This window comes from Trichomycterus rosablanca, chromosome 13 (genome assembly GCF_030014385.1).
Source record: "Trichomycterus rosablanca isolate fTriRos1 chromosome 13, fTriRos1.hap1, whole genome shotgun sequence".
Classification (NCBI taxonomy): Eukaryota; Metazoa; Chordata; class Actinopteri; order Siluriformes; family Trichomycteridae; genus Trichomycterus; species Trichomycterus rosablanca.
Window position 1 is genome coordinate 17,985,273 of NC_086000.1, and position 25,489 is coordinate 18,010,761.

The 25,489-nt window shown below is 36.1% G+C and overlaps 1 protein-coding gene across 1 annotated transcript in view; it reads left to right on the top strand.

Annotated features, from left to right (window-relative positions):
• tmem63c (transmembrane protein 63C) overlaps positions 1 to 24,000 on the top strand; it is a 36,479-nt gene extending 12,479 nt beyond the window's left edge. Inside the window, exons 3-23 of the mRNA XM_063007045.1 lie at positions 1,148 to 1,227; positions 2,927 to 3,014; positions 4,411 to 4,448; positions 6,740 to 6,882; positions 9,880 to 9,931; positions 10,072 to 10,180; positions 10,272 to 10,345; positions 10,589 to 10,669; positions 10,897 to 11,017; positions 12,637 to 12,770; positions 12,915 to 13,037; positions 14,386 to 14,539; positions 14,661 to 14,767; positions 16,636 to 16,722; positions 16,894 to 16,959; positions 17,054 to 17,216; positions 17,324 to 17,429; positions 19,333 to 19,500; positions 20,483 to 20,598; positions 22,629 to 22,703; positions 23,382 to 24,000. Of these exons, the coding sequence (XP_062863115.1) occupies positions 1,148 to 1,227; positions 2,927 to 3,014; positions 4,411 to 4,448; positions 6,740 to 6,882; positions 9,880 to 9,931; positions 10,072 to 10,180; positions 10,272 to 10,345; positions 10,589 to 10,669; positions 10,897 to 11,017; positions 12,637 to 12,770; positions 12,915 to 13,037; positions 14,386 to 14,539; positions 14,661 to 14,767; positions 16,636 to 16,722; positions 16,894 to 16,959; positions 17,054 to 17,216; positions 17,324 to 17,429; positions 19,333 to 19,500; positions 20,483 to 20,598; positions 22,629 to 22,703; positions 23,382 to 23,606 (2,310 nt within the window). The 3' untranslated portion in view covers positions 23,607 to 24,000. The remainder of the gene's footprint in view (positions 1 to 1,147; positions 1,228 to 2,926; positions 3,015 to 4,410; positions 4,449 to 6,739; positions 6,883 to 9,879; positions 9,932 to 10,071; positions 10,181 to 10,271; positions 10,346 to 10,588; positions 10,670 to 10,896; positions 11,018 to 12,636; positions 12,771 to 12,914; positions 13,038 to 14,385; positions 14,540 to 14,660; positions 14,768 to 16,635; positions 16,723 to 16,893; positions 16,960 to 17,053; positions 17,217 to 17,323; positions 17,430 to 19,332; positions 19,501 to 20,482; positions 20,599 to 22,628; positions 22,704 to 23,381) is intronic.
• The last annotated feature ends 1,489 nt before the right edge of the window (positions 24,001 to 25,489 follow it).

Consider the following 25,489-nt stretch of genomic DNA (forward strand, 5'->3'; position numbering starts at 1 on the left):
TTTTCTACACTATATTTGTGTGGGATTTCCTTAAAACAGGACACTTTGGTGGTAACTTATGTCACTTATATCCTGGCCACTTTCCAACTTTATAAAACAGAGAATTAAGATGTTTTGCTGCCTCATAACTGAATAATATGAAAACGTCACACTTTTTTTTTATAAAACCTTTAGTCTTTCTGGGATGCTCTATATTGCCTGTCATTGCCTGTCATTGGCTTGACCTGCTTGACCTGTTTTATGAATGATAAAACACTCCCTCTCATTCAATTCCTTTGTAAATTTGTCTTTATAATGTTGCTAGCTCAGACTGGGCACCAACTTTTTGGTGAGAGGTGCACACCTGTGTTACTTGTGCAACAGAAGATTGCTATTCATGTTGTCACTGAATAGTAACAAACACCCTTATGTCTGTGTTTCCCATATATTTAGGTTTTTCTGTTGTTTGTCCTAACAAAAAAACTATATAAATCAGAAAATAATCAGATTTGGTTTGGTTCCTAAAGGTTTGAAGTCAAGCAGGTGCTTTGGTTTATTTCTTGCACTGGTTCTACAAATAATTTTATCTTTTTAGACCACTCTTTTAAAAACCCTTTTATGAGTTTGTTTTAAAAATCAAAAAATAGTTTCACATTAACAAAATTGTTAACCATTAATTCAGAAAGATTCTTTAGGCAACCAAAAGTACACTCCAAAAAACACTGTGCAAACAGTAGTTATGAGACTATCGGTTTTACTCTTGTTCTACCACTATAACCAGTTCCCACCACTAACTGAGTCATCTCTGTTGCACAATACTATTAAGACTCCAAACCATGTGAAGGCAGCCATCAAATGTTTTCTATGTACAGCTCATGAAATGTCATTGGGCATGTCAGTGAGCTTGGAAGAGGGCACTAACCGACCCCTTCTGTAAACATAGCTTAAAGATGTACTACATTGGCTAGTGTCACTTTAATAAATAATGTCAATATATTTATTTTTCTGTATATAAACATTTACATATTCATTTATCTTGTAATAAAGGACATGTACTAATATTTTCCTAATATAAACTGTCACAGTTTACATTATAAACTAACTGTCTTTAAAGTACAAGTAAAATGTTTACTTTGTTATAACCTTTTTTTGATGCTCTCTGTTCTAGTTCTTGTTGCTGGTCTTCTCCTGTTTGAGAAAAGCAGCATGGGACTATGGACGACTGGCCCTGCTGATGGAAAATGACAGGTACTTAATTCCTTTCACGTCCAGTGAGCATAGTCAGCTCACATCTATGCCTCCGGTCACTGTCTGTGTACAGTTTGGTATGTTCTTCCTGGGTTTGCATGGATTTTCTCTGAGGAAATAAATAATGAGCAAGGTGACCTGGCTACTCTAAACTGGCCCTAGGTGTGAATGAGTGACTGAATGTGTGAGTGTGTAATGCCTGAGATGGATTGACTCCCGGTCCAAGGTGTCTTGCGTTTTTAGGTTGGCTCCAGACCACCTCTATCACGATAAAGCAGTATATGAATGATAAATATCTAGGCAAAAGATAAATAATCTTTTTAAATAGTCTTTTTTATTTGCCCAGATATCACAGTTTAAGTTGCTCAGTCGCTTGCTTTAGCCGCTAGGCTAAACACTGCCAGTACTTCGCCACACTGGTAGTATTGTGTGAGATACTGGCACCATCATGTGGAGTAAAATAGTATTAAATTTATTTTAGCTTTCAGTTAATATTTTGTAATCTTTACCTTTTGCCTTTATGTTAGAAATATTTACAATTATTAAAAAAAAAAAAAAAAGTATGTTGTTCAGATTCATGTTTGTCTGATAAAGTTTAAGGCTGCCTTTCCTGATGCACTGGTCTGTTGTGTTTAGTGACAATGGTTTTGAGAAGTAATCCTGAGCTTATTGTGGTCATCTGAGTAGCATGATCATCATCTGAAACTGACTGAGAACTCAAAAGACACTCACCTTCAGCAGCGGCTTTTGCCCTTGCCTTACATGAACTGAGATTTTTTTGGATTACCTGACTCCTTATAAATATTTAAAGTCATTCACTCTCTACTGTACATAATATATTAAAAGTAATACTTATAAACTTGTATTGAGGATTTTTTTTTTTTAACTGACAATGCTCTCACAAAGTTTTCCACAAAGTAGCGGGCCATGACTTATCTTTGATTGCAAAGATTGAGCCTTCTCTCTCCCTTGTAAGCAATTAACCTTCTAACTGAGGAATGTTCCAAAATGGAATTACTTAAATATACTGTACTTTTTTTCTTTTTTTTTACTTTTTTGCCCTGTTTAAACCTTTTTGAGTGAGTTGCATGCATCAAATTAGAAATTTTGCTTTTATTTACAAAATATAAATCAGCCAGAAGTTGTCCAGATATCTCATCTATCTATTAATGTATAAAAATTATAAAACAGATCCATTTATAACACAAGCATCCTTAAAATGTCGGCAAGGAGTTCTATTTTTTTAATCTGTCACTAAGTTACAACATCATGTTGCTCATCAAACGTATGTTGTGGCATCCCATTAATGACTAAGACATCTGGTTAATGTGATGCAGTATGTAAATAGCAATGTGTGAATGTGTGCAGTTAATATGCTCAAAAACTGCCATAACTGGGTTATGCTGCTTAGATTTCAGTGCAGTTTCATCATTCTGCAGAATTAGTCACCATGGCATTGCTCTGTAGAGCTGTTACTGTGCTCAGGGGCTCCAATATTTGACACTGTTAGACTATTTTCTCTTCACCTCCATACTATGTGATCACATCTTTGAAGTATGGCAAATCCTTCTAATATGAAATTATTCTGTGTGTGGTTTAAAGTAATGTAAAAAATACAAGAAAATAAGAGGAGAGAGAAATGAACAGAAGAGAAAAACAATTACCTTTGTGGATAGATTTATTCTGTGTTTATTCCTAGCTTAACATCACTCTTTCATGGTGAGCAAAGTGAGAAAGAGAAGTCTCCTTCTGAATCCAGTCCATCAGACTCTGAGACCAAAGACATGGTAAGAGGACACATGTACATTACATTTACATTTAACATTTAGCAGATGCTTTTAACAAAGCGACTTACTATTATTACTGAGTGCAATTTGACCAACTGAGGGTTGAGAGCCTTGTTCAGGGGCCCAGCAGTGGCAACCGGCAACCTTCGAATGACCGAATGAATACCTTAACCGCTGAGCTACCACTGCCCTTGTAGCATGGAAACACACATGGCTGCACATAAGATAAAAAAATACAAAATAAACATGCTGTTATCTGCTTTTATTATTTGGGCAGTCGAACTCAAGACTTTGGCACTGATTTTGAATTAACAACCAGAGAATACTGGGTTTGTCCATTATAAATGAATTAAATAACATTTGTTTTCCTTGTTTGTGAAGTGTGTACATTGAGGCTAAAATGATCAGTTGTAATTTTTGTAATGTAATGACTCTGCATCATTACTACTGGCAAGCTATTCATTTTTAATTGCCAAATTAAAGCAGAGGCTAAACTCAATACAATACTGCAAGTCCTACAAAAAGTAGATTAACAATGACTTGAGGTCATTATTTTAGTGTTGCAAGAAATTACAACCTTAATTGAGGGACAGTATGAAAAATGTAATGTAAGAATGTAAGAAGCACTGTGTTTTTTATTTGCATTGTCATTGACTTTTATTTCATTGCAGATGGTATGAACCCAAGATATTTAATGCTTTGTCTGGTCAACTTCATTTCATTTGTTAATACACATCCATTCCTGCATTTCAGGCCAGCAACATGTTCCAAAAAAGTTGGGACAGTAAAGCATTTACCACTTTGTAATGTTGCCATGATACCAAGTGATGAATTGTTTTAAGTGTTATTTTGTCCCAGCATTTGATCCTCTACCCATCTTTACTCCTCAAAGACTCAGCCTTTTGAGGATATTGCTTTTGTTCCAAAGCATGATTACATTCACCTAGCTGAAATCACATCATTATTTATTTATTTAATGGTATTACTAGCCCTAAATTGCCCCAATCCCAACTTTTTTGGAAACTCTTGCAGGTCTGAAATGCAGGAATGGAGGTATATTAACAAATGAAATAAAGTTGACAGGACAAAACATGAAATTTCTCAGGTTCATACTGTCTGCAATAGAATAAAAGTCAAGGAAAATGCAAGAAACTCTGCATTTTTAATGTATATATACACTGTGTTGATCATTTCTTCTTCTCTTTTTTACATAACGATTTACAGTTCACAGACTCACCGACATTACATGTTTTATGTAGTTCTTTCTGTTACTAAAACTGTTCTCTGACAGTACAAATGGTTCTGACAGATGCTTGCCAGACATGCTGTACTGCCATTTTTATGTGTCTCAGTCGTTTTTATAATCTCGTTGTCTTCTCTTTCCTTCACTTTATAGGGCTTCTTTTCCTGGCTCACATCTCTCTACCACATGAAGTAAGTGTGCACTGGCAGGTTGAGATGACATCAGTTAGCATTTGGTTCATTTGTGTTACATATCATTAAGCAGGGAAAACAAACACTGGCCGAAGGTCTGCCACTCGCTGTCCTAGCTTGGTACACACTATAAAGCAGCCACTTCCTTTGTTCCTATGGTTTCCAGGATGTCATTTGTGTGGTCAGGTTTGCATGATAGTGCCTTATTTAGGGGACTACTATTAACCCAGTGCTTCTAGATGGTGGTCCTGTCAGCAGGAGCCTGGAAGGACATGCTGTGAGACTATGGACTGTGTGTGGCGAGAGGCTCTGAGTGTGTGCTTTTTGTGTCTTTACATCTGTGTATTATGTTATATAATGTATACAATTACATGTCTTATATTGTTTTAAGGTTTAAAGTAACTAGCCCACACACATCACTGGCATAAGTAAAATGATACTCCTACACACTTCAAGCCCTCAAGCTTTCAATTTTTTTTATTTTATTGTTTGAATTTGCACATTTAAAATACCAGATTAATTCATTTTCAGATGATCTATAATACAATATGCATTGTCACATCAAATGAATATCCAAAGCTTTGTAATGTTTTCTCTTTTTAATGAGAAAATTACGACGGAGTATTAGGGCCACTGTAAAAAATATTTTGTAGTTTTGATTTTAAGAATAAAGTCGTATAAGTTTCGATTTTGACAATAAAGTCGAAATATTATGAGAATAAAGTCGAAATTAATTCGAGATTAAACTTCGAAATGATTATGAGAAGAAAGTCGAAATTAATTCGAGATTAAACTTCGAAATGATTATGAGAAGAAAGTCGAAATATTATGGCTGAATAGTGTGCAGCCGTCGTAGGCTTGTCAGTTCAGAGAAGCACGGGTCTCAGTACCTGGATCGATACGCAAGCGCTGAGGGCAGCCAATAATGAGTGGTACTGTGGTTATCCAATAACCCACGATTATTTTTGGGTGGCTGTTTGTATTGTACACTTCCATCCACATGACATGATGACTAAACCCATCAATGCAATCATTTATAGTGATGCCATACGACTTTAGTTTATCGTACGAGTCCATTAGGCTTGGTTGAAGTACTGGCGACGACGCAGACGCTGAGTGCACCGGTGGCGCACGTTCTTCTAAATGAACACAGTTTATTACAAAGCCGTCTCAGCGTCCTTACGCTAATAACAAACTTGTGCTGATGTCGCAGGAGATTGAGGATTTCTTTATTGAAACCGATATGAAAGTATAACATATCATGAACAGCCCTCATTTTAACACAAGGAGGTTGCTATGGCCATAATACTTCGACTTTGATCTCGTAATCATTTCGACTTTATTCTCAAAATCGAAACTTATACGACTTTATTCTCATAATTATTTCCACTTTATTCTCGAAATCGAAACTTAAAAAAAAAAAATCCTTAAAGTCGCCTAATATGCTGTCATACAAAATAGATACAGTGGATTCAGGAAGTATTTAGATTCATTGACTTTTTGCTCACTTAATTGTGTTGTGGATTCGATAACATTATTGCCATTTTTATCCATCTACACTTAATCATCCATAAGGACAAAGTGAAAATTAATTAAAAATCACAAACTGAAATGGTTTATTCACCAAAGTATTCAGACACTTTATAAGTCTTTATAAGCAAGCACACTTGGATTAAGGCAGTTTATACCATTAGTCATGGCAGATCCTCTTAAGCTTCATAAAATTTGATGGAAAGCTATTGTGAACTTCCACAGCAAAACTGCCTAGTTTAGGTCATTTCTCTAAATGAAGAGATTTCTGTGACTGTTACAGAAAAGGTATCCTATAGAAGAAAATGTTCCTGCTGCCATGAATTTGCAAAAGGTTTCTTAAGTGATTCCATAACAAAGTGATAAAATGTCCTGTGGTCTGATGAGAATTGACTAGATTTGATGGGAAAATCAAGTCTTAATCAAGTCTTAATCTTACAAATATCTTGGTAGTATGACTCTGGACCCATACGCCAAACAGCTCTCTCTGAGATTCTCATTAAAATCATCAAAATGTCATTAAAATGACTAGACCTTCTAATGGCTGAACATGAAGGATTATTTAATAAAGAATGGGACAAAACAATTAATAAGTATGTGGCCTGTGCTGGGAAAAATCTTTCCTGTTCAGAAATGTGTTATTTATTAGTAAAATCAATATAAATACAAGTTTGTGGCATTTATTTTATGCATTTATTTATTCATGTTTTATTATCACTCTCCTAGCCACTGCAGTTATGAATTCTTTCTGCTATCTGCAGGGATAAGGAGATCCGGACCAAGTGTGGCATTGATGCGGTTACGTACCTGGCATTTCAGCGCCACATCATCCTCCTCATGGCTGTAGTGTGTCTGCTCTCGCTTACTGTCATCCTCCCTGTTAATCTTTCCGGGAGCCTCCTTGGTAATATTAGCTCAGCTAAAAACTCCCTTGCATGTTTATTTTTTCATGACAAATATTTTCTCATAACAACCAACATTAACACTTTTGTTAGCTACAGAAACCATGTGAGGGTTTTATACCTTTAGATGTGGAAACTTTAATGTAAACATTTTACTCTATGTATACAATCCACCATCACTGCTAATTTCCTATAACCACATACATGGAAATGTCACACAGTATACAAATAAAACTAAAATAAACTAACTTACCATTAGTCTTTGTAAAGAGGCTTTAACAATATTTTACTGCACTAAATGTCTTGCTAGCAGAGGCCTGGAAATCCTCTGGCAATTTTAGAAGGCTGTAGTTACACCCAGCCATTAGCAGATGAGCCGAAAGCTCACCCTGTGGGTTTGGACCACCCACGGTATTTGGAGACAGTTTAAGTAGCACAAACGGGGGTTAAAAAAGCCAAACAAAACATGGGATGTCATGGGAAAGGTCCTGACTGTCCTTAACCCAAGAAAAGCAATCTGAAGTACATCCAATTGTACCTCCCACAGTACACACACCCACTAGCTGAAATCTCCTCTTTCTAAACATGCTGATAGATTTATTAGTTCTTTTTCAATATATACACACCTAAAATATCAATTGTCTAATTTCTAGCAAGTATCTGAAAACATAAACTGCAGTTTAAAATCAAATCCACAACACAAAGTGAAAGTTTTTTATCAGTTTAATTTAGTTTATCAAATACTTAATCACCCATAATGACAGTGAAAACATGTTTGTAGATTTTATGATAAATTAATTAAAAATTATTTCGGCACTCCAGTTTGTGATGAGGTGCATCCTGTTTGTTTTATCATTATATTACTATCCATTAGATGTGTCTTAAATTGAAGTCCACCTGTTGCAATTTTAAGTCGACCAGACATAGTTTGGAAAGGCACACAGGTCTATAAGGGCACACAATTTACACTGCACTGACAGGACAAAAACTAAGCTATAAAATCCAAGGACATTTCTGTGGATCTCAGCCATTAAACTGTGGCAAAGCATAAATCGGCACAGGAGTATAAAACATATCTAGGGCCTTAAATGTTTCCAGGACCACATTGGCCTCAATAATTTTCAAATAAAAGAAAGTTTTCAATTGTAAGGCATTCTGGCAAGAGGGGATTTGGTGAGAGATATAATAAAGAAGACAACGGTCTCTCTAATGTTAGTTGAATACACCTTTTTTAATGTCTTTATATTTGTTAGAAAACCCATGCAAAGTCTCATTAAAATGTCAATCACTGTAGCGATGCATGTGTAACAATCTGTAGTAGCACTAATTTGTTGCATATTTATATAACATCCTGTGTAGCTGAACTTGCTTATGATAAATAGCAGTATTAGTGTTTGTTTAAAGTGCAAGTAGTTTGATTTCTACTACAGTCAGCTTTCATTCACAGTGAGTCATTACGAGCAGCAAAATAAAGAAAAGGAAGTTGGGAGCAGTAGTAAAATGAGTACAAGTCAGATGAGAGAAGTATACGGTAGGATGAGAGATGAGTCACTATTACTTGATATAATAACATCCAGTCAGATCAGATAAGGTTACTACTCCATTCCTGAACATCATAGTAAGAAATACCAGTTGTTTACGGATAATATTTTTCTAATGTTTACACTGGTGCACTCAAAGAGGGGGAGAGAGGGAGTATGAAGATAATGACAGGGCAGTGAGATCAGGTGACATGGAGGTGAGTGAAAAAAAGAGCCAATATTAAAGAGGAGATTAGAATACAGGACCACAGGTGGGGAGGAGAGAGGGCTGGAGAAGAGAAGATGGGTCAAAAGGAGAGCAGAACAGAGCAGAGATATCCCTGTTACCCACCCAAGTGTACTTGTACATAAATAAAAACAACAATTTTCTAAACCTTGGTCACAACAGCTGCACTTGGCTTCATAAAACAATGAATTGATTTATGTTCATGTGATTAGGGTTTATATAGGTTTATAAGGGCAGCCATAGTCTAGTGGTTAAGGTACTGGTTCAGTAATCAGAAGGTTGCCGGTTCAAGCCTTACCACTGCCAGGTTGCCACTGTTGGGCCCATGAGCAAGGCCCTTAACCCTCAATTGCTTAGATTGTACAACTGTAAGTTGCTTTGGATAAAAGCGTCTGCTAAATGCCGTAAATGTATATATGGTTATGGTTGTACTTTATTAATCCCTTATCTGTGCCATTACAATATACTGTACTATTAAACATAATATAATGTACATTGTACAATTCATGGCTATGGCCTTATTGCCATTACAATATACTATTAAACATAATATAATGTACATTGTACAATTCATTGCTATGGCCTTATTGCCATTACAATATACTATTAAACATAATATAATGTACATTGTACAATTCATGGCTATGGCCTTTGGTATAAAGAAGAATTACAGCTGTAATTCCAGTTAAAGGTTCTTGTATGGAGTATGGATAAAAGGTCTGAATACTTTTGTAAATAAGTGATTTTAGTTTGTGATTTAAAATTAATTTTCCAAAAACACAAAACGTGTAATTCTAGATTGATGGAGATTTGATTTATTATAATTTGATTATAATCGTTATTTTTACCCAACACAAAAATATGGAAAACGTCAATGAGAATATTTTTAGAATCCACTGTACTTAAACATTATGATCTTCTGTATGCTTCCACCAAGCAATCTGTACAATAAAAAACATTAAGTTTGCTGTTAACAGTGTTATGTGGTATAATGACAGAGCTTTGAAATGATCTCATGGTGTATGGCTGTTAGAGTAAGAGTAAGACTAACCCTTTTAGCTGTTCGAGTAAGAGTAATGTTACTCACTGAAGGTGTTTGGTAAATCTCTCTGGGGTTTTGGAGTAAGGAGCCACAACAGGAAACGTTGACCCTAATTAGACTAAAGCAGTTACTAACGATGAATATGATGTTATTATATTTATTTACTTATTGTTTTTTATTTCTCATTTAGATGACAGTCCTAAGAATTTTGGTCGGACTACAGTGGCTAATGTTTCAGCACAGTAGGTCATTTTTCTTTTTTCTGCTTACTAATACTACGTACATCTGCTTACAGGTGGTCTAAATGTATATAATTTTCACACTAAGTAACAGATGAACCAAAATTTAACCATTACTGATTTCCCCATCTCTCTCTTTACAGGACCAGTTTACTCTGGTTACACAGTATCTTTGCTCTTCTGTACTTTGTAATTACATTTCTCTGTATGGTGCACCACTCCTCGAGATTGGAATACAAAGAGGATGAGAAGGTTACTAATGTTCACACTTGTTCTTAAACATTGTACATATTTCACATGTATTGTTTCTTATGGGTTTGGGGTTTATTTGTCATCTTTACAGGTGGCCAGAACACTAATGATCACCAACATCCCCCGAGAGATTTCTGACCCAGGCCTGATTACCAAACACCTTCAGTGAGTAACATTGGCAGCGTTGTTACCAAAAAACTTGCACTTAATCTCTGCTGCTATTACAGGTGCTGAATAATCAAAGCAGTGTTATCAGTTATCTCATGTCCTACCTGCCTTTTGACATTCTGCTGTGATAGAGCAATCTTACATTTGTATTAATTAAACTGTTAGCACAAATAAATGTATCAGTTTGTTTATCAGTGTGTGTGTGTAAGTAAATTGGATTTCTTGCATGTATCCCAACAGTGAGGCCTACCCCAGCTGTACAGTCACAGACATCTGCTTCTGTTTTGATGTGCACAAGTTAATGAAGCTCGACTCAGAGAGGTAATTAATTCTCTCATTCCGATTCCACCCACAGCACCCTGCTTAACATTCCCTTTTATAATTACCGACATGAGGGTTACACAATCAAGAAAGTTCATCAAATCCACTTTAAAGCTATTGACTTTTGTATTCCAGTAGTTGCTTTGGAATTATATTGTTTAGTTGTGTAAAATAATCTCCTTTTTAAATCTATATTTGAAGCATTTATTGGTCTGGTATGTTAACAGACGAAAAGCAATGAAGGGGAGGATGTATTTCACCACTAAATCCCAGAAGGAAGGACTGATCATGATAAAGACTCACCCCTGTGCCCAGATCCTGTGTTGTGATCTCTGTGGGTTTGAACAGGTATACAACCACTGAATGATATGCTGATGTAGATTAACTTTGTACTTAATAATGAGACCAAAAGTATGTATTTTTAGCATAAACAAAGATATGTTGAAAGTAACCAAATTAACAGAAAAGTGTTTGTTCACTAAAACAAATATAAAAATCAAGTTCTTAATATTGATGCTGCAAATTCATTTTAATGTTCCTGTGCAAATGGTTTTATTATAATACATTTTACCATTAATTGGCAAGACTTCACACAATGAATAACAATCATGGTGAAGATGACAGCGCTCTAAAATGACCAGGGACAAATGATTAAAAACAATAAATAAGCCACAGAGTCATAGCAACTACTCTAAACATTTCTCTCAGTACTAATCCTATGGTGTTCCACACAAACCACACACTTTCAGACTTATGTTAAGAAGGGTAAGAGAAAAGTCATCAATCATTTATAAAAGAACATGAAGAACTGGAAAGAGTTCACAGAAAACAATAAGCAATAAACAGCAATGCAACTGAACAGGTTTGCTTTCTAGAGGTAGTTGCAGTTGTCACAACACACTAATGTTTTTGAAACAATAACGCACAAGCACATTTCATCACATTTGTTAACTTAAAATTTTGACTTATGTTTGTCAGAGATTAGATTAGATTTTGTTAGTTTTCTGGATCTAAGTCATGTTGAAATGTGTGACTTTACATTTACGGCATTTAGCAGACACCTTTATCCAAAGCAACTTGCGTTACAGTATACAGTCTGAGCAATTGTGGGTTAAGGGCCTTGCTCAAGGGCCCAACAACATCAACCTGCAGTAGTGGGGCTTGAACCAGTGACCTTCTGATTACTAGTCCAGTACATTAACCACTAGGCTATGACTTGCCCAACAACAATAATGACTGTTTGAATGGCTTTAAATACTGGCTTGGTATTCTGAACTTATAAACACTTAAAATAACTGATTGTTGTTAATGGGTTTAGTGTTAACTAAAGTCTATAACTAAAGACTGTCCAAATCACCTACAAACTTGCAAATTTGACTCACCTGGGTCATCAACTTGCAGCTCAAGTGACTCAGACTTGTAGCTTAGAGACTTAGAAGCCGCAACTGTCATGCCAATTTATTCTTAACTACAGAATATTTTGAGGATTGAGTTTGGGTGACTTAACATTAGGAATAACCAAATATATGTGGACACTTCTCCTGTGTTCATGTGTTTCATCCATTTACATTGGAATTCATTGGATTTAATGCTTCTGTTAGCAGTGTTTCTGAATTGTGGTCTGCACAGAGCCTTGACCTCAATTCAACTGATTACCTCTGGGATGAGTTGGAATGTTCATTATAAGCCAGGCTTTCTTGTTTATCATCTGAGCGTGACCTCACTAACGCTTCAGTACCTGAAATTGCCTCAGACACACTTTATGGAAAGCTTTTTAAAGAGAGTGGAGCCTGGTATAGCTGCAAAGAAGAAGCCAAATCTACATAAATGGCCATGGTTTTGAAATAGACATTGTATCATGCTCATAGTCAGGTGTCCATATATTTTTGTCGTTGGTTTATTCTCAAATTGGCCACTGGGGACCACTGCACACTAACTGTTCTCATCTTACCTCATTTCTTTGCTAGGTTGATGCAGACCAGTACTATAGTGAACTAGAAGAGAAGCTTACAGATGAGTTTAATGCAGAAAAGAATCGGATTACCATGAAGAGACTGGGCATTGCTTTTGTCACGTTAAGAGATGAAAGGATGACTGCAGTGTAAGCACTTTACAGACTTCTACTTTAAATAAAGAAATATTCCATATGAAAGAGGCACCTTTTGCTTGTTAATATAATTCACTAAATATCTCAGTTTGGCTATAAATGTAAAATAAATGTAAAATGTCTTTTGTGTTTGTGCAGCATAGTAAAGGACTACAGGAGGTCATGCTGCCGACGGAGACTGCAACAGTCCAGTATCTCCACAGTAGTGCACTCACACCAGTGGGGTGTCCGCTATGCCCCTGCTCCCAATGACATAATTTGGTACGTATATGAAGCAAAAACAGTGGGGCACATTTATTTATCAGACATTTATTTGTTGTCATTAAAATTCAAGGCCTTGCTGGTTTAATCAGATAAAAAAATACAATACATCACACTACAACAGCCATCATTAATCTAAAGCAAAGATTTCAGTCTTCCCAGATTTTCATATGGGAATACATTTGACCTAATAGAGCAAAAATACAGCATTTAAGAAGCTACTGTAAATAAAATGGAGGTTTATAAATATTTTGTAGATGAATCTGCTATGTATGTATTTCCTTTGAAGAAGCTCTGATTACAGTGCTGAGTTAATTTCAGTAGATGAATAAAGTACTGAACCTTAGTTAATATCATGTTTTTCTTCCGAGTACATTTTATTCCAGTCCATTTAAACTTGATTAAAAAGGCGGAATTCAATTCATTATGGCTCCTTCTCTGCAGAGCTCCAAGTTTGCGTGTACGGCCTCTGTGGGAGCCTTATATAATAATTGTGTGTGTATGTGAGTGTTGCGTATGTTTGTGATGATGGTTTTGTTCTGTTTTATGTCTCTCTGGGTAATGATATAATAAATACATATGTGATTGTGTTATAACTTAGCTGTAAATGCCAGCAACTGCTTTGCAACAAAGTACCACTTGTAAACATTTGTAGTGTTTGCCCTTTATAGTCAGTTTTGTTCTTCAACATATATTTGTTTATTTTCATAAATACATACTGTTTATTTATAAAAGTACCTGGTGTTTGTAATGTGCTACTGTCAGTATAAGAATGAATGATGGGTGATTTGTATATGGGTGAAGGTTCCATTGATGTAAAGGTGTTTATTGGGATTTTAGAGAGACATATGCTACCATCAAGGCAACATCATCTCATGAGAAGTCCATGGTTATTCCAGCAAGATGATTCCAGGATTCATCTTGCATGTGCTGCAACAATGTGGCTTTATAAAGACTTGACTGTGCTTGACTGGCCTGCCTGCAGTCCAGAAAATGTATGGTTCTATTGAAAATGTATGGTGCATCATGAAGGAGAATCAGACAATGGCGACCACAGACTGTTCAGCAGCCATTAAAAAGTCTTATTAATAGGGAAGGTGATGGTGAACACAGTGCTAAACATGCCTCTGCCTTAACTTTTTGTGTTGCAGGCATCAAATCTGAAATGTGATTATATTTACAAAATACAATAAAGTTAATCAGTGAAAACATTGGAAATCTACAAAATGACCCAATGTTTCTGAAAACTGGGTTTTTATAAGTCCTGCAGAGTGGCAGCCATATTTGTTACACTGATAAAGTGTAGGAATAGACGATTTTTTTTCTTTTTTTCTTTTTTTTTTTGCAGGGAAAATCTGTCTGTAAGTGGCTCTCACTGGTGGCTCAGATGTGTCCTGCTCAACATTCTTCTTTTTCTCCTCCTATTTTTTCTCACCACTCCTGCCATCATTGTCAACACTATGGACAAATTTAATGTCACACGACCTGTAGAAAGCCTTCAGGTGAGTCTGTACTAGAGTCCCCTTTTTATATTGTCTTTTTTTATACTGTAAGACTGCCTCTGTTAATTGGCACTGTTAATCACCACAGGGTTTTTAATATTCCCTCTCTTCTTTTCTTCAGAATCCAGTTATCACACAGTTCTTCCCCACTTTGCTCCTGTGGGCATTTTCTGTTCTGCTGCCTTTCATCGTCTATTACTCTGCCTTTTTTGAGTATCACTGGACCAGGTATAAAGTAATTGCTTTCAAATAATAATTTTTAAAAAATCATAGTCTAGTACCATAAACAGTGTATGGTCAAAAGTATGCATACACCTGGCCAAGAGCTTGTTGGACTTGAAAACCATGGGCATAATATGGAGCCATTAGTATCTTCAGCAGCCACCACTGTTCTGAAAAGACTGTCTACATACTTTTGACCATATAGAGTAGTAACCTTAAAAAAACACTACCAAATGTTCAGATGCAGCAGCAAAGCACGGTAATTGCTTAGATGACTGGAACCATGCAATACTAGGCAGAATAATTCATCAAAAACCAAATCAAGTACCTGCTGTTCCTATATGTGTACTTCACTGTTAAAGCCAGTACCTAAAATTATTTGCAACATTAACACATTAGACCTTCACTGGTTAGGGTACAGTACATAGATGCTATAGTCAGCGGAAGTCTGTTTTCTGCTTGTTATATTGCAGTGACATGTGTAAGGCTCAAACATATTGCATCATAGTCGATTCCAATCCTACCCCACCCCACTAATCATACATTCACACACCTTCTATTTTCGTGTGTGTGTGTGTGTGTGTGTGTGTGTGTGTGTGTGTGTGTGTGTGTGTGTGTGTCAATCAGCCGCACACTTTGCTAACCTCTTCAGTCTTGTTGTCATAGTGATGACAATAAGAGAGTAGTGAATGCACAGTGGTAGCCTTAGAGTGCAGCTGTGCATTTATATCCCACACCTTTTTTGTAGATGTAATGATTCTACGTGAGCTCTGCTAATAAAAACATTTAAAGCACACAAACCTGGCACTGTTTAATATGGTTTTGGTCACGTTAGACATTATAAATGTAACCAAGAAGCTAGTTTCTGAAATGCTGTGGTTAAATTTTTTTTTTTTTTCATTTTACATTTTTACAAAGCGACTTGCAATATTTTGGCAGTGTGTTGTCCAAGCAATTGAAGGTTAAGGGCCTTGCTTAAGAGCCTAACAGTGGCAACCTGGCAGTGGTGGGGCTTGAACCAGTGACCTTTCAATTACTAGTCCAGTACCTTAACCAATTTATTACCAATTTATCGCATTATTTAATAATCAAAAATTATAAATACATGCTATGTGTACAATACATTTGCAGTCATTGTCAAAGATTTCCTTTCTTATAAATCACATGTATACCACAGCTGATTTCTATAACTGTATGTTTTCTGTGACTCAGTAATTGGAACACCTTTATATGTTTATTTTGGGGTTGTCTCTTTCTCCTCTTTCTTTTCTCCTCCTTATTGTGTCACATTCAATTCACCATGAAACTAGTCACATGCACGAACACACAAAAAGATTGGCTGACAGCTACACACACTTTAGTGGAGGCACGTGCTAACTTGTGGCACTATTTTACTATAGACCAGTGGCAGATTTCTTCAAAAAGCATTACCATATATGCAGGAACATCCTATACTTTCTGTATTACTCTCTGTATTTTGCAGACTGCTGCAGATGCAGCTTTTTTTTCTCAGACATAACCAGCAGGAGGGTTCACTAAGACCTAAACTTGTGTCTCCATGGTGGTGTAGCAAAGATTGTATAAAGTATCACTGGTGATTACATTTAGGATATAGGACTGCTTTACACAGTTACCACGTGAGAGCAAAGAAGGAGCACTGAGAAGAAAATTTAATTGACACATAACCTACCCCCAGAAAGATCTCTCGCCAGTGTGTAGAAGGTTAAATGTTTTAGTAAATTAAGCCTATGTTGGTTACTTGCATACACAATGGTATTGGGACTGCGGGGCTTCTCATTAGTTGGCGTCATAGAAAACAGGTCAAGGCAGTAGTGTAAATCAAGCTGATCATGATGTTTATCTCATTTTTTCAGGTCAAGTGAGAATCAGATTACTATGCATAAATGCTTTCTACTACTGGTCTTTATGGTCATAATTCTACCCTCTCTTGGCCTTTCCAGGTATATTTAATAATATAATAATAATATTAATAATAATATTTATTGAGATCCAATGTGGATTTTGTGTCATCATCAAGTGTCATCGTAATTTTATGAGCTGTGTATTTTAAGAAATAATTAATTATTATGTGTAAGACATGAATTGATCTAACTTGTGTGTCTGTTCTGTAGTTTGGATTTGTTTTTCAGGTGGCTTTTTGACATTCACTTTTTGTATAAGAAAGATATAAAGTTCCAGTGAGTCAAATCAATTAATTACAGTGTAATTGATTATATAGATTTAAACTTGAGTGTATACTATTTTTCTTACTTGTAATGTTTATTATTTTAGATGTGTGTTCCTGCCTGATAATGGAGCATTCTTTGTAAATTACGTAATCACATCAAGTCTGATTGGCACTGCAATGGAGCTGCTGAGGATTCCTTCGCTGCTGGTATACTCCCTACGCCTCTGCTTTGCTAGATCTAAGGCTGAACGTATCCATGTTAAACGAGTGAGTACTTCCTTTAGCTACAGCTCTGAACCATAAAAGACCAATCTTTAAAAAAACGTTGTATTTAACTACACTAAATAGTAGGACTATGCTGTCCTACTTTGCAGAGTCAAGCTTATGAGTTTCAGTTTGGATTAGAATATGCCTGGAATATGTGCATCCTTTCTGTCAGTATGACCTATAGCATCACCTGCCCCATCATTGCACCTTTTGGTAAGTCAGCATGTATAAATAAACAATAAATCAATTTTGCGAATTAAGTTTTATGTAAATGGTTATTAATTATTTTTATAAAGAAAAGCATAAATCCTGCACATTATTGCAAGCATATAATTTATTTTATGCAATTAATTGTATATAATATTATATAGCAATGGGTGAACTGAACCTGAACTCAGAAGTTGTGTCAACATTTTTGGCAATAGAGTGTACATATAAAAATAAACATTAAAAGCCAATAACAGTTCAATATTAATGCTGTAAATTAAAAAAAAAAAAGTTTTAGAACAATTGCACCTCATTTCATTAAAAAAAGTTGATGCCATTGGTTAGGAAGATTTCATGCAACATGTCATGGCGAAGAAGTTTTCCAAAAATGTGCTACACAAGATTCCACATGTCCACTAAGAATTGGGATTAAGAAGGTAACTACCTAAATAAAGAAAGAATTACAAGTTGAACAATGTAAACTGTACGAAAGTAAACTGCACATTATCATAGCCTACACTTCAAGCAAAACCTTAAAATTGTAGCACAGAGAAGCCTAAACTTCACAATAATGCTTATATTTCACAACAATGGTAAAAAAATGGACCTTTTTGGAAATAAGTGATCTTATCATTTTTGAAAGAAATAATTATGAGTAAACCATACCCAGAGTGAAGTATAAAGAAGAAAGCATCATAATATGGGGATGCTTTTTAGCAAATGGTGCAAGGACATTATATCCTACTAAGGAAACATAAATGGTGTACAGTCACGTGTGAAATGCCGTTCTTCTTTTTGCCAGATTTAGTTTTCTGTCAGAGAGGAACTTTTAGAATTTTTATCTAAAACAACAAACCCAAACCAACAGCCAATATATAACTAAAGACAGTTTTTTGCAAACAGTGATAATTCTTGCTTGGCCTAGTTAATCTCCTGATTGAAATCCATCAAAATTGAGTCCATAAAAATGTACTCTTGTAAACCTGGGGAATTAAAAGAAAAAAAGAAAAAAGAGGAATCAAAACCATTATAAAGCAGTAAAAAACTAATATTTTCTTATCCCATATTAATTTAATACTTGATGTTTTTCCCCATGATTTATTTTAACAACTATTTGTTTCTGCTTGTAAATACATATGTTTTTATATTTACAAAGTCTAAATTTGAAGTGGATAAATGCAGATAACAATACTTTAATACTTAAATACTTGTTACACCAAGCTGTATATAACTCTCCAAGCCTCGTGTAGTTTTCTTTTCAATTGAATTGCTCTTTCCAAAGCTGGCTATGTTCTATCTTTTATTTCCCTAATGTCCATCCTCTCATTTTAATGACCTTTTTCTCATTTTTTAGATTTCTTTTCTTCAATCCATCTTTTTAAATCATATTTTTCTAGATCTATACTGCCTTGCTCTGTTCCTGTCCTCTAGTTCTTCTTCTCCGCAGAGTGTGTGCTGCGTGGGCGTCTGAGCCGTATCGCTGACAGTATCTCAGTGTAACGTGAGGTGCCCGCGAGGTGTGAACGCCACTCTAGTCTTCCAGACTCTCTGAGCCGTCTAGCCGAGAGCCAGACGCCCACTCCACACCTGCTCTGTCACCAGCACACTTTATGACTGTTTATTTACTATCCTGCAATCCACAATCATCATTTCTACCTTGCTACTGAGTTCAGTTGGCATCTGTTTTCCACTTTTGGGCTGTGCTGTCAGATTAAACTGCACACCTGAGTAATATCATGTACCCGACAGACTACCCTTATCCTTTTAATTTGCGAGTCCTCATCAGTCTTCATAGTGTATGTTACTGTAATTAAATTTGTGTTCACATTAATCACATTAAATGTAGTTGTATAGAGTTTTAATAAGGAGGTGATTCAAATTTGTAATTTCTGTGGTCTACCTACTTTAGGGCTGTTGTATCTGATTTTGAAGCACATGGTAGATCGCTATAACATCTACTATGCCTATATCCCCACAAAGCTGAGCCAGAAGATCCACTCAGCCGCTGTTAGGCAGGTGCTCATTGCACCCATTCTCTGCATGTTCTGGCTGCTCTTCTTCTCTGTGCTTCGACTCGGTAAGACTTTGAAATACATTTAGAAAGTATTCATATCTCTTTGACTTTTTGCACACTTATTGTGTTGAGTTTGATTTTGAATGGACCAGTAATGCTGAAATGAAAACATTTTTAAGTGATGTTTGCTGTGGCACTCCAAATTGTCGTCAGGTACATTCTGTGTGTTTTAAATTTTCTTGAGATGTGTCTGGAACTTAACTGGAGTCCACTAAAAGGCACACGCAACATGGCCCATAGTTACTCCACATTGTCAGGGCAAAAAACAAGCCATGAAGTCCAAGGGGCTGTCTGTGTTACCAGGACTACAGTGACATCAATAATTGTGAAATGACAGAATCTTGGTACAACATTTAACCTTCTAAGAATTTGGCCATTTGGCATAATTGGGTGTTATGGCAAGTAGGGCCTTGATCAGGGAGGTAAGAAAGAACCCAGTGCTCCAAAAGTCCTGTGGAGGGCTGTGAGTACCTATTGGATGGACTACGTCTATAATTATCTCTACAGCACTCCAACAATCAGGCCTTTATAACAGAGTGGCAAGCCACTGTTGAGTGAAAGGCTGCTAAATGGCATGTAAATGACACTGGAAACATGAGGAAAAAGATTCTCTCATCTGATATGATGAACTCTGAACTCTTAGAACAGAAAGCATTATGTCTGGCAATAAACAGGCACTGCCCATCACCTGAAAATTACCACCCTTGCATTAAACATGGCAGTGGCAGCTTTGTGGGTGCGTCTCTGCAACTGTGAAGGAGTCGAGTTAAATGAATGCAGGCAAGTGCAGGAATAAGCTTGAAGAAAACGTCCCTCAGAGTGCACACAAACTAAGACAGTTTATCTTTTAAAATGATAGTGACCCAAGAAATATTTTCAGAAAGATCTACTGCTTAAAGATAGCTGCAAACAGTAAAAACATTTAAACCTTTAAAAAAAACTTTGAATTGTCTGTTAATTGATTGATGTATTTCTTCTATTTTAGGTCCATTGCAACCCATCACTTTTTTTACATTTATCTCTTTACTCCTCTGTATCATTCTCTCTTTCTTTGGGCTATGTCTAAAAAAATTACAGCTGGACAAATCAACCAGCTATCAGGTAAGCCATGATTCTTGGTTATCCAGGCATTAGTGCAAAAGTAGAATATTGCTCATGGAAAAAAAATTTTTTTCATTTATTCATGCACAGAAGTGTGAGATTCAAAAGACCTGCAATGAATTACAATTACAATGCTTATTGACTTTAGGTGGATTTAAGGTAAGCTGCACTGTTTAGCGATATTTTACAGCACAGCTCCAATATATTTGCTATATCTTGATGAACAGAACTTTAAAGGCAAAAATGTAGGGGTAAACAGTGTATATCATTATACACACCAGACAGACTGTGGCAGCAGATGAAGGATGTCATGCTTAATGCTGTTAAAAAGAAACCGTACAGAAGAACTGCATACATGCAAGAACTGGATTTCCAGGGTCACCTTTAAGTGGATAAAAAGAAAGCCTGGTGAATACATAAAAATTCTGTGTGAAGTGCAGATGATGCTCAGCATAGATAAATAAGCTGAGTTGAATTCATTATGCAGTGAGCTGAAAGGAAATGCAACAGTTGACATGTGTTACAGATGAAGAAGCTCACCAAACCGTTCAAGTCTCAAATTAAAGCCATCAAGGACATAAATGGAAAGAAACCTGTCGAGCCAAAGAAGGAGATGGATAGACGATGAAGAATTGTACAGTGGTGAAGCAGAGAACATACAGATTGATGTTGAACAAAAGGAACCATCACCACTGAAGGAAGAGATCAAGTGTTCTAGTAGAGTAGAACTGCAGAATGTGCTGGTGAAATAAAGTCAAGAATGTCAATAGGCATGGAAGTGATGGTTGAATCGACAAGAATATGAAACGTCAATTGTTTAATTAGCACCATCATCAAGAAAACCTTGGTCTGGCCAGTAGCCACAGATAGATATAAAGTCTGGACAGTGAAGAAAGAGCATTCAGGTTTTTGAGAAAGAGAATAAGAAAAAATCTGAAAATGCTGAAAATCTCATAGAGGAAGATGAGGACTACTGAACACATTTACAAGATGGCCAGAACAGAATAGGAGCCATAGAACCACATTAAGTCCCACAAGTTACGTTACTTTTGGCAAGTACTGAGGCACCCACAGGACAACATTAAAGGCAGTATTATGATGGCAGCTAGTCACAAAGTAAGGACATCATAGTGACATTATGGGTGTGTTCGAAAACCTAGGAAGCTGCCTTGCTGTATTACTGCCTACATAGGCAGCTGCCTAAGTAGAGAGAATTCTAATAAGTCAATGACTTATAGGGCAGGTTATTCAAACACGCTACTTAGACAGCGATAACATCGGGTTTTACTTACTAAGCTAACACAGTTAGCATCTTGCCATTCAAACCAATGGGATGGGGTGGCACAGCGCGCTAGCATGTCAACTAACATCTCCCTTCGTGTACCGAAAACGGTTAAATTTGCTGACGAACCCGAACTTGCAAATAAACGACACTTGTGCAAGTTTATACAAGTTAAAAATCAATAATAATTTATTTATGTTTGAAAATAACTTTCTGTTCGTTTCTCTGCACCGTCAGCCATGTTTTTTTTATTTTTCTGTAAGAGAAGAGCTGTCGCACTGAATGCTGGGATTGCCTTGATCACTAAGGACGCTTCCAATGCTCACTCGTTCTTGAGTCAAAATAACATTGAAATTTCAAGATGCCTAACTAGACAGCATATTAAGGCATCTAGGATTTCGAACAGCCTCATTCTCAGGAGTGCGCATAGGATGACGTAAAATGCTGTCTATGTAGAGAGCTCCCTAGCTTTTCTAACACACCCTATATATCCCTGCTATAGCACAGACTGCTGAAGGAGTACTTAGTGTGGAATGTAAATGCTTAAAGTGGAAACAATAGTACTCAAAAATATGGCTTCATTGCATAACATCTAAATATTTGAGGGCTATCAAGAAAATATATTTTGCATCTATTTTATTTAACACATCACTTGTAGTAATTAGTTTTTGTTACTGTTTAATATTGCTGTTCCATGGCACTTTCTTGTCCAAATTCATTGCTTTTTATCCCTACTTATATATTTCAGATGTCTGATCAGACTACAGAAGGAGCCTACAGTGAAACTGAGAGAAGCACTGTGTCCTCCACGGCCACTGCTAATGTATCTGCTTGTCATCAATTGCTTTTTTTATTATTATTATTTTAAGGCCCTCTTAGTCCCTACGAAGTCCCTTTTAGTCCTCCCTTCTGTGTACTCCCCTAAACAATATGCATATTGCATAATGAATATATTAATCACTTAAGATGACTGTCCACGTCTGTTTACATACATTGTATGACCAAAAGTACAAACCCAATTTAAAAAAAAGCTTGTTCAGTGGGTAAAATGCCAACAGAAAGCAGTGAGGGGATATCATTTATTGTTTAACCTTATAAATGTTTTTGTAATTATACGCTCTAGCCAAGCTTATTGGCACTCAGGTTATGCCCATTGATTTTTATAATTGAGTTAATTGCATAATAACAAATGACTTGGAGAAACCACTTTTGTCACACTGCATTTGAATATTTGTTATAGTGGAAAAATATGGAGCCAGCAAGGCAGCTCATAAAAAATGCACAACTATAATAATAACAAAGACAGATCTAACACTAGAATGTATGCACATTTTAAGTGGTAAGAGGTACAAGGTATAATCAATGCAGTATGACTTCCTAAATAAAATTGCATTTATAAACAAGCCTTTACAACTGATTTTTAATGCAGCCACACAGTTGCATTTTAATCTACCCAAGCGCTGGATATAAATCTGACAATAGTTTTTCTTCCTCTGCTCAGCTCTTCATAGCATCAGTCTTGATGGAACCAGAACTGGCTCTGACACCCATGCCCTCTCCTGCACACCAGAGCTATGGGGCTATGGGAAACAGCCAGTCTGTGGAGCCTGAGGAAGAAGGAGCTACAAGAAAACATATGGAGGAGACAGTGGAGACAGAGCTTGAAGACACACCTGGCCCCTCCTGCTCCAGCAATTTGATGGACAGCCCAGTAAACCACAAATGACCCACACTCCTCACTACCAGCAAAACAAAAGCCACCTGCCTCAAGTCACCATAGCCAGAGGCACAATGCTGCATTTCCCTTTTTTTTCTCCAAAAACATTACAGAACTTGATCAGGGCCAGTTTGTGGCCACCCAGCCTGTCTGTTTTTCTCTCTCTGTATAGCAGTCTGTCTTTTTCTCTTCTTTTCTATTTTTCTTGGTTTTTCTGGCTTATGGCATCTGGCACTGACTGAAGTATGAAAAACTGGACCTTGTACTTTGAAGCAGCATTTCCTCCTCTTCACCAAACTCTAAGGTCATTTCCACACTCTGTGTTTTTCTGTGCCTGCTCAGTATGACTACAAATAAGTGAACTGAGAAGATGTCTTTCAATGAAAGATTCTGCTAAAATTGAACAGGGAAATGAATTTATTTCAATATGTTAACAGTTATATTTTATTGTTTTTACTTGCTATTTGTATTTTCTTTAAAGGGGTAACTTTTTATTATTATTATTATTATTAACATTATAGCCAAGTGACTGGACATATTCTGTTAGAAAAGGGTTTTGTTTGGGTTTTGCATTAAGTAAGAGTTCAGATTTATAGTAGCACTTTTATGGAAAGTCTTTATGTCATTTTGCCATTGCACTGCTACATAAAGTCTAGGAACAACAACCCACCCAACCATAGGAAATGTGAATACCTAACAGTAGCAAAGTTTTTTTTGAATTAGGTAATTGCAAGGCACAAGCCCAAGAATGAAGCAAACCTTATAAACTGGTAGTCTAAAATATACTTCTGGTGTTGGCAGATAGTACCAGCTGTAGTTTTGGTTAAAAATGGCATAAGATGTGTTAGATTGCTTGGGCTCTCTTAAATCTAATGAAGGGAAGTCTTAATGCTTTGGATGCATGTTACAATTTCAGAGAATTGTGTGCCTACAAAATTGTGCTTACAACTGTGTGCACTTACAGCTTTGTGTCTTAGTTTGGATGGAGTAGGTCCATCAGTTCTCCAATGAATGGTTGTGGAGGTACTCGACCAGCAGAAAGCCCTGACCAAAACTTGGAATACACTTAAAAGCTCTGAAGTAACCATATAGTGTTGAAATGAGATGGTAAACAGGTATATTAAAAATATATGTCATTTTAAGGTTTTAACTGTTTTGCTATGTAGTCAATGTACAGTGCAGAAAAAAACTTAATTTTATTTGCCTCTGATATTGCATATTTCCTACACTGAATGATTTTAGATCATTAAACAAAACATATTACACAAAGACGACTTGGATAAAATTCCCACACATTTTGTAACACATTTTGTATTTAGGAAACAAGGTTACCATTATAACAAGTAAGCGAACTTAATAACCTGTTGCATCAACTTCAGAAGCAATGGCTAAGCTAAATGTTTTATGTAATTTATATTAGTCCTTTAACTAGTCAGTAGGTAAATATTTGCTTGCTTATTTTTAAAGAACTACTTCAAAACACAATATTCATGACAACATTTTTATTCAGACTTTGAATAGGCCACTCTAGCTTCAGCTGACCTTACATTCTCCACAGTTGTACCAGCCTTAGAAATGGCTTTGTTACCCTTTCCAGACTAATAATTAAGCTCTTTTGGAGTTTATAATAAGTGAAATATAAATTCTACATGGCTAAAATCAAGCATCTCTGTGTTCAAAAGACCAAACTGGCTAACAAATTAAACTTGCTAAACGGGTTGATAAAGTAACCAAGTTGAAAGTTATCTTTTAACAAAAAGTATTTTCATATTGTTCATATTGTATTTTCATATGTCAGGTTCTGTTTAATGATCTGAAATCATTTAGTCTGACAAATATGCAATAACAAAGTCCATCAGAAAGAGAGGAAATATCTTTCACAGCACAGCTAG